At 49.9% G+C, this 13337-nt stretch overlaps 1 protein-coding gene across 1 annotated transcript in view; it reads right to left on the bottom strand.

Moving 5' to 3' along the window:
* The window catches only part of URB1 (URB1 ribosome biogenesis homolog), a 39963-nt gene that overhangs the window by 6548 nt on the left and 20078 nt on the right, over window positions 1–13337 (bottom strand). Inside the window, exons 19-31 of the mRNA XM_059466027.1 lie at window positions 12245–12441; window positions 11511–11735; window positions 10750–10929; window positions 9151–10012; window positions 8065–8266; window positions 7715–7892; window positions 7089–7147; window positions 6753–6946; window positions 4923–5033; window positions 4772–4835; window positions 3867–4038; window positions 3257–3359; window positions 1000–1160 (exon numbers count right to left, since the gene is read on the bottom strand). Coding sequence (XP_059322010.1) covers window positions 1000–1160; window positions 3257–3359; window positions 3867–4038; window positions 4772–4835; window positions 4923–5033; window positions 6753–6946; window positions 7089–7147; window positions 7715–7892; window positions 8065–8266; window positions 9151–10012; window positions 10750–10929; window positions 11511–11735; window positions 12245–12441 — 2708 coding nt within the window. The remainder of the gene's footprint in view (window positions 1–999; window positions 1161–3256; window positions 3360–3866; window positions 4039–4771; window positions 4836–4922; window positions 5034–6752; window positions 6947–7088; window positions 7148–7714; window positions 7893–8064; window positions 8267–9150; window positions 10013–10749; window positions 10930–11510; window positions 11736–12244; window positions 12442–13337) is intronic.

Raw genomic sequence — 13337 nt, 5'->3', positions numbered from 1 at the left:
AGGCACCAACCAGCTTCTGGGACACTGCACGGGCCACACAGTGAAATATCAATTCCATCAGGATTGCCATTCCTGCATACAAAACTCCCAAGAATTTCTACAATGTGTTTTCCCTTTTCTCTGTTCATGGTCATAGCAGGAGGAAACCCAAAGCAGTGGAGGAGAAACAATGGGAGAGAGGATGGAAAGCTTCTTTAGCTGTCTCACACATGCATGTGGGTGCATGAGCAAGGCAGCATCTCTCCCACACACATGTCCATGATGTACCAGGTGTCCTCTGGCACCCTGGCACTGCTCACTTGGCTCTGCTCCCCAAAACCAGCCCAGAGCCCAACCTGGCACTGCTCACTTGGCTCTGCTCCCCAGAGCCAGCCCAGAGCCCAGCCTGGCACGGCTCACCTGGCTCTGCTCCCCAGAGCCAGCCCAGAGCCCAGCCTGGCACGGCTCACCTGGCTCTGCTCCCCAGAGCCAGCCCAGAGCCCAGCCTGGCACGGCTCACCTGGCTCTGCTCCCCAGAGCCAGCCCAGAGCCCAGCCTGGCACGGCTCACCTGGCTCTGCTCCCCAGAGCCAGCCCAGAGCCCAGCCTGGCACTGCTCACCTGGCTCTGCTCCCCAGAGCCAGCCCAGAGCCCAGCCTGGCACGGCTCACCTGGCTCTGCTCCCCAGAGCCAGCCCAGAGCCCAGCCTGGCACTGCTCACCTGGCTCTGCTCCCCAGAGCCAGCCCAGAGCCCAGCCTGGCACTGCTCACCTGGCTCTGCTCCCCAGAGCCAGCCCAGAGCCCAGCCTGGCACTGCTCACCTGGCTCTGCTCCCCAGAGCCAGCCCAGAGCCCAGCCTGGCACTGCTCACCTGGCTCTGCTCCCCAGAGCCAGCCCAGAGCCCAGCCTGGCACGGCTCACCTGGCTCTGCTCCCCAGAGCCAGCCCAGAGCCCAGCCTGGCACGGCTCACCTGGCTCTGCTCCCCAGAGCCAGCCCAGAGCCCAGCCTGGCACTGCTCACCTGGCTCTGCTCCCGACAGCGAGCCCCGTCCAGGTGGCAGCGGAAAGAGGCCAGCACAAAATACGCCGCCGCTCTCATGCTGGGGTCGTAGCTGCTCAGGGCAGCCACGGTGAGACCCAGGGCATTGACTTCCACAAACTTGTGACAGGCCACCACGCACTCTGAGGGGATGGGAGAGAAGCAGAGAGCAGCCTGTGTTAGCACTGACAGTCCAGGGTTGTCACAGCACTCGAACCCCTCACACCCCTGGCCACGAGCACCCATTCCTGGCTCTACCCCACAAACCGTGACCTCAGGCCACGGAGGCTCCTCCAGCTGACAGAGGGCTCCAGCAATTCCCTCTCAGCAGGAATTCTCTACCTGAGCTGAAATGCACAGGGCTGCTCTCATTTATTGAGACAGGGATGATCCTGCCCACCAGGCCATGCAAAGCTGTGGTAAATTCTGTACACACATCTTAGTGTCTCACTGTGTCAGGGAAGCTGAGTACAAAGAACAACCAGAGGGAAAATTCATCTCTCCAGAGCATTACAGGGTGCCTGAGAGACCCTGTGCAGGCACAAGTGACTCTGGTGGTCAGGCCTGCCCCGAGCCCTTCCAGGTAAAACAAAATCCAGCAATGAGCAGAGATCAGCCCCAGAGCAAGCAGGAAGCACACCCTTCAATGCAGCATTCAGCCTTCACAGCATTTTGCCATCAGGATCGGGGGTTTCTCCTCTAAGGGCTCCTGCTCTGTGCGCTTTGGATGTGTTTGCTGCCATCTGCACTCACTGATGGCTGGAAATGACTGGGTGTGAACCTCCCACCTCACCTCCAGGAACGGAGCTCCATGGCACCTCAGGGGTGCTTTACAGCTACAAATGTACAAGTTTAGCAATTATATTAATGGATTTTCTTGTCATTCACACTGAAGGTCAGGAGGAAGTTTCTAAAACAAATATTCCTATTTAAGAAGGAAAGGGCTGCAATCTTACTGCCAAGTACCCACATTTGGCCAACTGATTTCCTCCCCTATCACTGCCCACAGGCTAGTGTGTGTGCAAATATGTGTGTGTATATATATGTACACGTGTGTATGTGTGCATGTATGTATTTATATATATAAAACCACGTTTAAATAATCACAGATTATTTCTGTCCCTGTACCAGCACCTGGGCTATTTCTCTCATCTTTTCCTCTACTACTAGAACTACTAAAACCCCATTTCATGCCTGGCAGTTCCTTACTGCCAGCTCAAGCAGGGTGTCCAGTTCCCCCCAGCCCTGCCATTTGTCCCAGGGCCAGCACTGTGCTCTCTCTCCTTCAGGCTGCAGCCCTGGGGAGCTGCTGCTGTGCACCCACCATTCCCACTGGGGCAGAGGGCCACAGGATGAAACCCAAGGTTCTCACTTCAGCAGGCCACAGGAAGATTTATTTGGAAAACTTGCCTTCACTGAAAACATGCAGTGGTAATATTTTCCATCCTGCTGCCCTTGGACAATATGTTCAAAAACTGACATAAAATAACAAGCTCTTATTAGAAAAGTATCCCAATTGAATTCTATGTCTGTCATACAGCTTATTTAAAGGACCTTGAGAACCAGGATGGAAAAGCTTTCCATAAGATGCTTATCAGAGCTAAAGATAGACAGAACTTGCTATCTGCCCAGCCCCAGATTTGCTTTTTCCTCAGCAAGCACTGAGCACTGTGCAACAAGTCCATGTTTATGCATTCTGATGGCACTGTGCAGCCAGCACAAAGAGCAAACAAATAAAGAACTGGAGTTCCAAGAGCAGCTGACGTGGTTTACAGGCACCACGGGACTGGGACTCATCAATCACTTGGGCCCTTTCAAAATGCCCCTCTCAGGACACAGACTCTCACTCCTCCGTGTGGAGAAGCTCAGAGGGCTATTTTCTCCTCTCCATATGCAGAGCTGAGTCATGTCAGACAGAACCCTGCTGACAGTCCAGAGCACCAGCCCACTTGTGAAACACACTGGCCCCATGCCCATCTGTCTGGTGGAAAAGGAGCTGGCTGAAGTTTCCCTGTTCTGTACATGCCAGATCTCCAGCCAGTCCAGCCACAGCCCTCACAGCAGTTTGTTTCCTCCCTCCAAAGTCAGGCACAACTTCCTGGCAGTGTTAGCTCTTGGATCAGGGATAACAGCGCTCCAGGTGCAGCTCTGCAGCAGAGCAACCTGACACTAAACACCAAACAGAAACACTAAACACCAAAGAGAAACATTAAATACCAAAGAGAAACACACACTGTACCTGGCCTGGTCAGTTCACTGAAGAGCTGAAGCAGAAAACAAGGATCATAGAAGTCTTCAAGGCTCTTCACTGTTTCATCTTTATATAGTGACTCTTGTATCCCCTGAAACCAAACCCGAACCAGCGTTTGTAAGGAACAACATCAATTTCAAGCTTGGTTTTAAACTTCCACAACCACCTCATCCCACTATAAAGCCCTTGATACTGCACCTTGTAAAATACAATGCACCACAGGGTGAGACACGCTCGTGTTCAAAGCTGGATTTCACTGTGAGAGCACAGCCACAACTATTTCCCTTGAGCAGCACCAACAGCAATCCAGCAAACCGTAAGGAAGGCTGGAGAGCCAGTGGGTCCTTGGGCTGTGCAATCCTGGTCTCACATACATGACAACCTCTGCAATGCACTGTCACCCTGCTGACAGGATGGGGCCTGTATCCTGCAATTACTCTGAAAAGTGCTCCTGAAGAACTTATCCCTCCTAGGAACTGAAATTACTGTCCTGAAGGGAACAAACTGCCATGGATTACAGAGGTGCCAGCCATGAACGGCTCAGGAGTGTTCCTGCCTCTCCAAGAAGGGAACCATGGACAGGCTGATCCCAGAGCACCTGTGATGGCAGCAGCCGGCGGTGCTGAGGGAACGACAGGATCGTCCTCATCATCTTCTCCCGATCCAGCAGACACAGAATCTCCTCCATGCTGGGCTGTTGCCACAGGGACTTCCCCAGACTCTTGCACGTCTTGTGATGCTCCACAGCGGCTGGACCCCACAGCAGGATCCTTAAACATTGTTAAAGTTAACACATTAGGCAGGAGAACCGAAATTTTGTATTCACTTGTGGTTAGTACCCTGTGGCACTTGAAACTCTAACTTGTTTCCCTGGCAACACCTTGTCCAGCCATCCCTAAGCTTGCAAATTAAGTCTGAGTCTCACCCTGCCCTCCCCTGTCCATCCAAGTCAGATGTACCCACTCAGAGGCACCTGTGGATTCAGGCTGTAAGTGCAGGTAAGAGTGACAGCAGCTGCATGAAGGGGCAGCAATCCAGAGCTGCCTGAGCCAATGCTCTGCACTGCTGGAGCCATTTCTGCTCCTGCCTCAAGACAGCAAAGTGCATGTGAGGGAGGCAGGCCAAACCACAATTGTTAGGAACAGGCTTTCCTGTGGACTGCCTGGGCACAGGAAAGGGAAAAGTCCACTAGAGACTTATGGTGCAGACTTATGTTTCTCCCACCTGTGAGAAGACCCCTATAGTGAGCCCCAGTTATGGAAAGACTGACTCCAGAATTGAGACATTCCCTCATCTAACCCACAGACACACAGAGTCTGGGCAACAGAAGAGAATTACATTAAAAATAGGAAATGTGTAGTAAAAGCGTTTCCAAAAGCACCATTCACCTTTAGGTTGCACCTTGTTCATTGTCTCCTTCATTTAAAAATGAGACCCTGGAAAATGCCAGTTGTGAGACTCCCTGTGCGCAGTTTGCCCAGCAAAGCAAGGTGTTCAGCTCACCTGGAGTTGATAAGGCTTTGATTATTCTTCTCATACAGCTGGAGCAGCAGCAGTATCTTCTGATCTGAAAGCCAAGATGGAACCCAGAGTCAGTGGCCTGTGGACACAAGGACCAGCTGCACAAGTGGGTGCCCCTGGCAGTGACACTCACCTGTGGTGCTCAGCGTGGCCCCGTAGGCTCCCAGCAGCACGGGGAGGTGGCTGCTGTCACACAGAGAGGGGCTGAGCTGCACAGCTGTCAGCAGGATGTCCACCAGAGCCTCTGCAATGAGACAGCCTGAGCCTGCAGCTCCCAGTCCCAGAGAGCACAAATATCACCCCAACACCCCTCCAGATGGGTGCACACAGCGCACAAATAACACCCCAACACCCCTCCAGATGGGTGCACACAGAGCACAAATATCACCCCAACACCCCTCCAGATGGGTGCACACAGCGCACAAATAACACCCCAACACCCCTCCAGATGGGTGCACACAGAGCACAAATATCACCCCAACACCCCTCCAGATGGGTGCACACAGCGCACAAATAACACCCCAACACCCCTCCAGATGGGTGCACACAGCGCACAAATAACACCCCAACACCCCTCCAGATGGGTGCACACAGAGCACAAATAACACCCCAACACCCCTCCAGATGGGTGCACACAGAGCACAAATATCACCCCAACACCCCTCCAGATGGGTGCACACAGAGCACAAATATCACCCCAACACCCCTCCAGATGGGTGCACACAGAGCACAAATATCACCCCAACACCCCTCCAGATGGGTGCACACAGCGCACAAATATCACCCCAACACCCCTCCAGATGGGTGCACACACACCACTGGGCATTCCACATCAACATCTCTCTCTGGGATACCACAGCCCATTCCCCAACACACTCAAGGGGGATTTTGATGCATTTAACTCAAGGGAACACCTTTTAACGGTACTCCCAGAATGAACACAGAAGTCACTGGGCCAGGTGAGGTCCCCAGTGTGAGCCACAGGAACTCTGTCCCCTGGGGTACACAAATGCTCCACCTTTGCTCTGTAACTAACTGAGAAGCACAAAGTGCCAGTGACTGGGTTCCTCAAGAACAAACAGGCTGTCTGCAGCACACTCCAGACTCAGCAGCTGGCCTCACAGAACCCATCCTGATTCTACAGAAATACACTCCACAGGTAACACACTTACACACAGTAAGCAGCAAAATCTATTCCTTATTTTCACTAATTGGTGATCTCACAAGAGCTTTTCTCTCTTTTCAGGTGCTTTAAAACTTAAATGCTTATTTACATGTTGCTCATCAATAAACAAAAATTGTTATCAATACACTGCCCTGAGAATTTCCCCCCCTTTTCTTACACAATCACTGAATCTCAAACCTCTGCACAGTGGGGAAAAGCTGAGGTCTGTGTGGATTAAAGGTGGCTCAAGGCCAGGCAGGATTTTAGTGAAGAAGAAACAAAGCCAATCCTACACATGAACTACATCCAATTTGTATTCCTCTGGAGGGATATTCCTCATGAAAGGTTGCAATATGAAATACACATAATTTAAATTGCCATTTTTGATAAAACTTGCAAAATCAACTTTAAATCTCCTGTGTCACCCTATTTTAGAACAGGTTTAAACATCACAGGACCTATGTGCACTTCAGTCATCTTACACTAATGGCCTCACAGAAACCAAAAGAATCAATCTGAGACTTTGACTGGGTTAAAAATACCAGAAAAACAAACAGACAAACAAAGAAACACCCAAACCCACCTTTCCAGCAGTTTTAAAAACTGAAGTGCTTAAAACCAGCATAAAATGAATGCAACATTTGGATGCAAGCAGAGGCACAATTTAAATGCCAATATTCTGGAACTGTTAATAACTGCAGTATTTACATGAGTGGGTGTGTTACTGGATGGAGAGAATATACTGCAAGAAATACAAGAGTAACTGTGTTCAGTGTGGGAAGGAGATGATTAAAATACCTCTGGTCTGGGTGTTGGTGCCATCCTCCTCTCTGTGCCTCAGGATGGCAGACAGAAACAGAGAGTGCTGTGTGACCATCATGTGCAGCTTGGAGAGCCTGAGCAAGCTCTGGCTGAGCGGGGATTCCTCCTTGTACAGCAGCTGGACGGCAGCGTTCAGGACCCTCAGGAATGTCCCATCCCTGTACCGGTACCTTGGGAGAGGGAGCACAGCGGGGTCAGGCCACAACCAACCCAAGGAAATCTGCTCGAAATTCAGAGTTGTTTAAGCAATGAGAACTGGGCAAAGAAAATGGAGTTAGTAACACCAAACCAAATTAAAATGGAAACACTCACTTGAGTCCCGCCTTCACAAGGCTGCGCCAGTCATCTGGGTCCACTTCTCCAACCACACCCTGTGTGCAGCAGCAAAGAGAGAGGCTGGTTTACATTGCTGGTTTACATTTGGCACAGGGAGCCTCTGCAGCAGTTTCAGTTCAAGGGACACACTGAGAACATGCAGGCCAAACACTCATGGGGCAATCAGAACTCAAACCCAGGGACAGCACACAGGGAGTGACCAAGCACTGTTCTTCAGGATCCAAGTCCGGATTTCTATTTACGATCAACCAGATTTCTGCCCCAGACTTCAGATGGCATGGCAGGTGGGTCTTGGCAGAAGTATCTCTATCATCTTTTTTAATTAAAAAAATAAAATTCCACTGATAACCTTTGATTTCTTACTCCTAAATACCTCAAACTCCTGTCTTCAAAGAGGATTCTTACCTTAAAGCCATCATCAAGAACATAAAACTCCTTCATATAAAGGGTTATCAGGACTCCGCAAAAGCTATTAAAAGCCCATGGAAACCAGGATCCGTAAAAGAGGAAATCAAGCCCAATCTGTATTTACAAAACCTACAACTGCCCAATCACACACATGCCTACAGTCCCCCTGTGGCAAAGCAGGTAAGGAGTCTCACCAGTAATTCCTCCAGTCTCAGCAGCATGGACCTCTCCACTTCTGGCTTGCTCTCATCTTTACTGCTGCTGTAGATGGCCACCAATCCCTTCATGCAGGCCGACAAGAGCTGTCTCCTCCAGGAACGCAGCTCCTCCGAGTCTTTAAGCACTGTGGAAATGGCATCTGCCACGGCCCAGCTGCACAGAGACAGTTGGGGATTTTTTAATTAATATTTTAACTTCGTTTTGTATCTGTTAAAGATGTTTGGCTGGATTCTCTGAGGAGAGGATGCTGTTACAGCTCCCATTCCTATCCCAGTGCTTCCCAGCAGACTGAGCCCTGAGGGAGGCACACACACTCTCTGCTCACCTCTCCTCACTCCCTGCTCTCTCCAGAGCAGCAGGAAGGCACTCCATCAGGCTGTGCAGCCCTTTGCTTTCCACAGGTGGCAACAGCTTTGCAAGGATCTGCAGTTTCAGAGAGGCCTCGTGTGACGCTCCGCTGTCCTGGATCCCGGCACAGAGCTCCTTCCACAGGGCTTTCCTCAGGACAGGGGTGACAGCTGAGACAACTGTTGGGAGAGCAGAGGGCACAGGTTGAACACCTGCAGGTGTTCAACTACAACACACTCACCCCAGATCAGTTTCTAATCCAGGCCCAGACCGCTCTGTTTCTAGGGAATGCTGCTACAGCAGCTGCTGATCTGTAACAGAGGTGTGCTACAGCAGAGCCTCACTTCTTTACCCATCCTCTGCTTCCCAGGCTGCTGACAAGCTCTTAGCACTGCCTGACCTTGTAGGTAGAGCTACAGCCCCATTTAGCCTGTTTCCTTTGCTATTGACATTTCTGGGCAATAAGAGAAATGAAATTAAAGTGATCCTGTTCTACCCAGCTGAATCCTGACTCATTGTTTTGCTGGTAGGGATTTAACACTGTTGTCCATGGATGTAATGCTGCTGTGGGTTTGGAAAGTTCTGGACTGCCAGCTTGGGAAGGCATGACTGTAGCCAGCCCACAGCTGGAGATTTGTTTCAGAAGAAATTTTTGGACTCTGTCAAAGTGAAAGCTCAGGTTCTGCAAAAACCATCTGGCTGTGGCATTGCACACTGCAGACACTCTTCTATCCGAACAAAAGGTTTTACCTCCTGTACCAAGCCAGGAGAAGCACAATGACAGATTTGCACATGCACTGAGCATTAAATAAGGGCTTCAAAAGAGAAATCTGGGCAGCAGTGACTGTAAGAGCCCTTGGCTGCAGTCTAAGAGCCAGCCCTCAGAACACCTCTTCACCTTCAGTGCTGCAGAGGTACTTCCAAGATAGCCCTGGGAGGTCACACATCCAAGTTTTATCACCTTTATCTGCTGTGTAAAGATTCCAAGACCTTATAAGGCCAGCAGGAGCTAAGCAAGGAGTTTGGCCCCTGAATCCCCAGCAGGGCTCAGCAGTGCCCTTACCTGCGCAAGGTCGGCTGAAGCCGTGCTGGTCTCTGCACTGCAGATACACATTAATGAGGGGCAGGAAGCTCTCCATGTGCTTCCTGAGGAACTTCCCAGCGCCACTGCCCAGACACCAGAGCTCAAACTGCAGCAGGTGAGTCCTGCAGTGCTGGATCAGCACGGCCACGATGGCCAGGGAGGTGTGTGAGCACCGGGCCAGGCAGTGAGCCTGGACCTCGACACCAACAGCCAGGGCAAGGACTGGCTCACTCTGGAGAGCCTGGAGGAAAACCTCCTCCAAATCTCTGCTGGCTGATGCTGACATCAATATCCCCAAAGCCTTAATGTGCCCTGTGGAGAGCAGAAACTCTCCTTGCTGGGGCTGCCTTTGGTAGCTGTCTGTAAGGAGCTTCACCAAAACCTGTCCATAGAAGTTTAACTGCTTCCCCTTCTTAGGGGATTTGTCAGATTTCTGCTCAGTCAAGCTCATCTCAGGAAGCTGCAGCATGGTTAGTGTGATCTCCTTCAGCTGGGCTGCAGCCATGTACGTGTGCAGCTCCTCCAGAGCCTGCAGCTGCTGAGACCTCCTGGCACAGGCCTGGCTTCTGCCCTTGCCCAGGGCCTGCAGCTCTGCCAGGACGCTTTTTGTGACGGCCTCGAAATACTTGGACAAGACGTGTCTGTGATCTGTTGCGAGGCCCTGCACGATGGGGGCAGCTGTTTTCAGCAGCTGGAGCACCCCAGAACTGAGGTGAGCTGACAGGAGCTTCACAGTGACGGGGTTCAAGCCAGGCTGAGGAACAGAGCGCAGCTCCACGGCCAGGAACCAGCTCTCCAGGGTAGGGTGTCTGAAAATCAGCGTGAGCAAATCCTCCAGGGTCTGTAACAAACACAGGTAACTGTATCAATGAGTGGATAGTGCAGGGGAAAAAAAACCTCATTCATCTGCCTGTTTTCCACAACTTGGAAATCTTACAATATTACAATTACCGAACATGAAATTGTCTACTAGCTGGCCAGAGGATAAAAAATATTACTGAATTGCAAGCACATACATACCATTCTCCCAACATTTATGCTGTTATACTGAGCATTCTAAACATGCCTAAGCTCATCTCCAGAGGAAAACTGAATATTCTAGGGTTCATCAATGCATTCTAATCTCCACAAAATAATCGTCTACTAGCTGGCCATATTCAGGAAATACTGGATAAATATTTATCCAATATTTATCCAATATTCAGGAAAACTGAATATTCTAGGTTCATCAATGCATTCTAATCTCCACAAATTCCCAGAACAGATGAAAGAAGGGCAAAACTCACTCCTCAAGTACGTAATTTTCACACTGGGCTGGGGGAATACATTTTTTTCTGCACATGTGATCTCTTTCAGGACCTCTCCTGACTGTGCTCCAGCTCAGGGGTCACATTGTGGGTGATGCAGCTGGGTCACATCTCCAGACAGCAGTTTTGCAGCTGCTGGACCACATGCTCTATGTTCCTAAATTCTCTTCCAAGACCTTAACATCACCTCTCTGTGCAGCAAAACTGCTCCCTAGAGAATCAATCAAATCAAAGTTTACTAGCAAGTGCCTCTGCATCAAGGATTTGGTACCTGGTCATTTGAAGACCCTTCTGCCATCAGAGACTCCTCATCCATGAAGAGATCTGACTCAGCCTGGTGCTCCTCCTGCTTCTGCTGCTGCTCCAGCTTTACCTGACTGCCCCGGCACAACAAGAGGCTCAGAATGTCCACAAAGAGGTCAATGAGCTGAGGACCCAAGGTTTTACCAACCTATGGAGATAAAGGCATCTTGGGAGCGAAGAAAAGAGGAGCATGGGAGCAGGAGGGTCATCATCCAACAGGAACAGGAGTTAACTAAGGACTACTTAGATTATAACCTCTTCTCGAGGAAGGAACCACTTCCCTATGTAGAAACCTGATTCTTAGCGAAGTCAGGGGTTGCCAAATAAATATTGATAGATTTTCATTTATACTGTGGCATTTGGAGTTACACAGGCCAGTGAATTTTACTGTCTGCAAAGGCTTCTCAGGGAGATCCAAGAGCTGAATTAAAATCTTACGTTTATTTGCACTCACACCCATCAGTAAGGTAACCCATGCAAAGTAAATCCAACAGTCTTCAATAATCAGAAATACTGACATTTGTTTACAAATCAAATGCAGTTTTGTATGTGTAGTTGCAGTTTAGGTGCTGCAGGTGCAGTTCTGCACGGTGCTGTGTAGCCCCAGAGCCAAGCAGAGGAAAAAGAGCTACAGACCTGGAACCTAAATTTTAACAGCCAAGCCATTTGTACCTTCTACCTTAAAATCACCCAACCATAACCACAGTATTATGACAGCATTGCTCTTACACTGCTGAAGCTCTCCACGGTGGATTTCAGGTACAGCAGCAGGTGCTTTACTCCCAACAAGAGCTGCTCAGGGGGCAGCCTGGAAGCCAAGTCTCTCAGTTTGGTCTGCACACCATCTTCCAGTAAGGCATTGCTTCCTCTCTCATAGGCACTCTTCAGCAAAGTGGGAAATACACAATCCAGTGCCACAGCGGGTTCTTCACTTACCCCCTTGTGGTTTTTAAACTGTTCAAAGTGAAAAACAGCATAAGAGAACAGCACTGATGAGTATGAAACAAGAATCTCTTCTCTTTGAGATGAGCTCTGAGCTGAACTGGGGCTGAAGCTCCAGGATCACAAGTGTGCAGTGCTGCTAGAGCAGAGCTGTCCAGCAGTGTCCCCAGGGGAATCTGATGTACTGACAAACACTCCCCAAACCCAGCCCAGGGGGCTGTGATCCTCCACCCACCCAGGGGAGCTGCAAACAGAGGGCAGAGCACGCACCAGGCTCTGCTGTGCCTGTGAGGAGTCTGGGCATGAGCCCTCAGCCCTGGGATCACCTCCCAAACACCACAAAGACTCTTGGGTCACCAGAGAAAAGCCCTGGAGCAAATCTGTGTCCCAACGTGATCAACAAGAAATGCAGAATTAGCTCCATAAAAATGCTGTTTCTGATGGAAGTGTAACCTCTAGAAACTGAGAGGTTTTTATAGGAATAGTGGCTCAATAATTCAGGGACTTCAGGTATTCCATACCACAGGTTCCTGGGATTGCTTGGGTATCCAGAGTTTGTAGTACTGGTTAAATTGGTAGAGCTGAGGGTACTTAGACATTTTCAGGGACTTGAGATCTTTGTCATAGAGCTGGAACATCAAGCAGAGAGCAAGGGGTTCTCTCTGAGAGTGCAGGAGGTCAGTGAACACAGCAACAAGGTACTTCACGATGTGAGCTCCTAGAAAAGCAAAAATAAATTAAACTATTGACATGAGCATGGACACTGGGGCCACAACCCTCCTTAGTGTGGGCCTTGGCTCAAAGCATCACACAGAAAAGCACTGAGCAAGATTAAAAAGCGTTTGCAGTGACCCAGACAAGTGTTCCTGACCACTGGGGTACCTGAGAAATCCTCTACACATTAGTTCTTGCAGAAGCAAATACTCCACCTTCACTGTGCTGTGCTAAACATGCCTGTCTTTTAACAGGAACAGACCCCAGCAAGCACCAGCTCAGAGAAAAACTGATTTGTACTGGGGTACACACCCCAGTTAACACGTACAAGTTAAATAGAATCTTCTTTCAGAATTGGGACTTTCAGTACACCCCAGGTGCTGCCAAATACACAGAGAGGACTCAGTGAGGTGCTGTGGTGCTGGCAAATCCTGCTCCAAGCCCACCTGACGCCCTGGTGATTTTAAGGCTTTCCTCAAGGAGGTGGCAGAACTTTGCAATATTTGCCACCAGAGCTTCATTTCTGAAGTTTTCTTTGGACAATACATCCATTTCCTACTGAACACTGCAGTCCTCTCTCCCTGATCTCAGCAAGAGCTGCCCACAGGCATGGAAACCATGTTCCTCTCCTGACCTCCACACTCTGCCCTTAAAACACTGGTACTGAGGCCAGCTACTGCCAGACCAAGGCTGTCCCTGCCACAGGGACGGTCTCTTCTCTCCAGGGTCAGGGAAAAGGGGCAGAACCACCTACAGAGCTTCAATGCCTCTCTTGAGCATCAAACACCAGGAATCTGCACCTCCTTCTGCTTGCAGGGAAGAAAATAAATGTCATAAAAATGAAAAATGGTATAAAATTATTAAAAATGGGTAAAAATGATGCCACTTTCACTCCACTGG

Source organism: Ammospiza nelsoni, chromosome 2, assembly GCF_027579445.1.
Source record: "Ammospiza nelsoni isolate bAmmNel1 chromosome 2, bAmmNel1.pri, whole genome shotgun sequence".
Classification (NCBI taxonomy): Eukaryota; Metazoa; Chordata; class Aves; order Passeriformes; family Passerellidae; genus Ammospiza; species Ammospiza nelsoni.
This window is presented reverse-complemented; position numbering and strand designations above follow the sequence as displayed.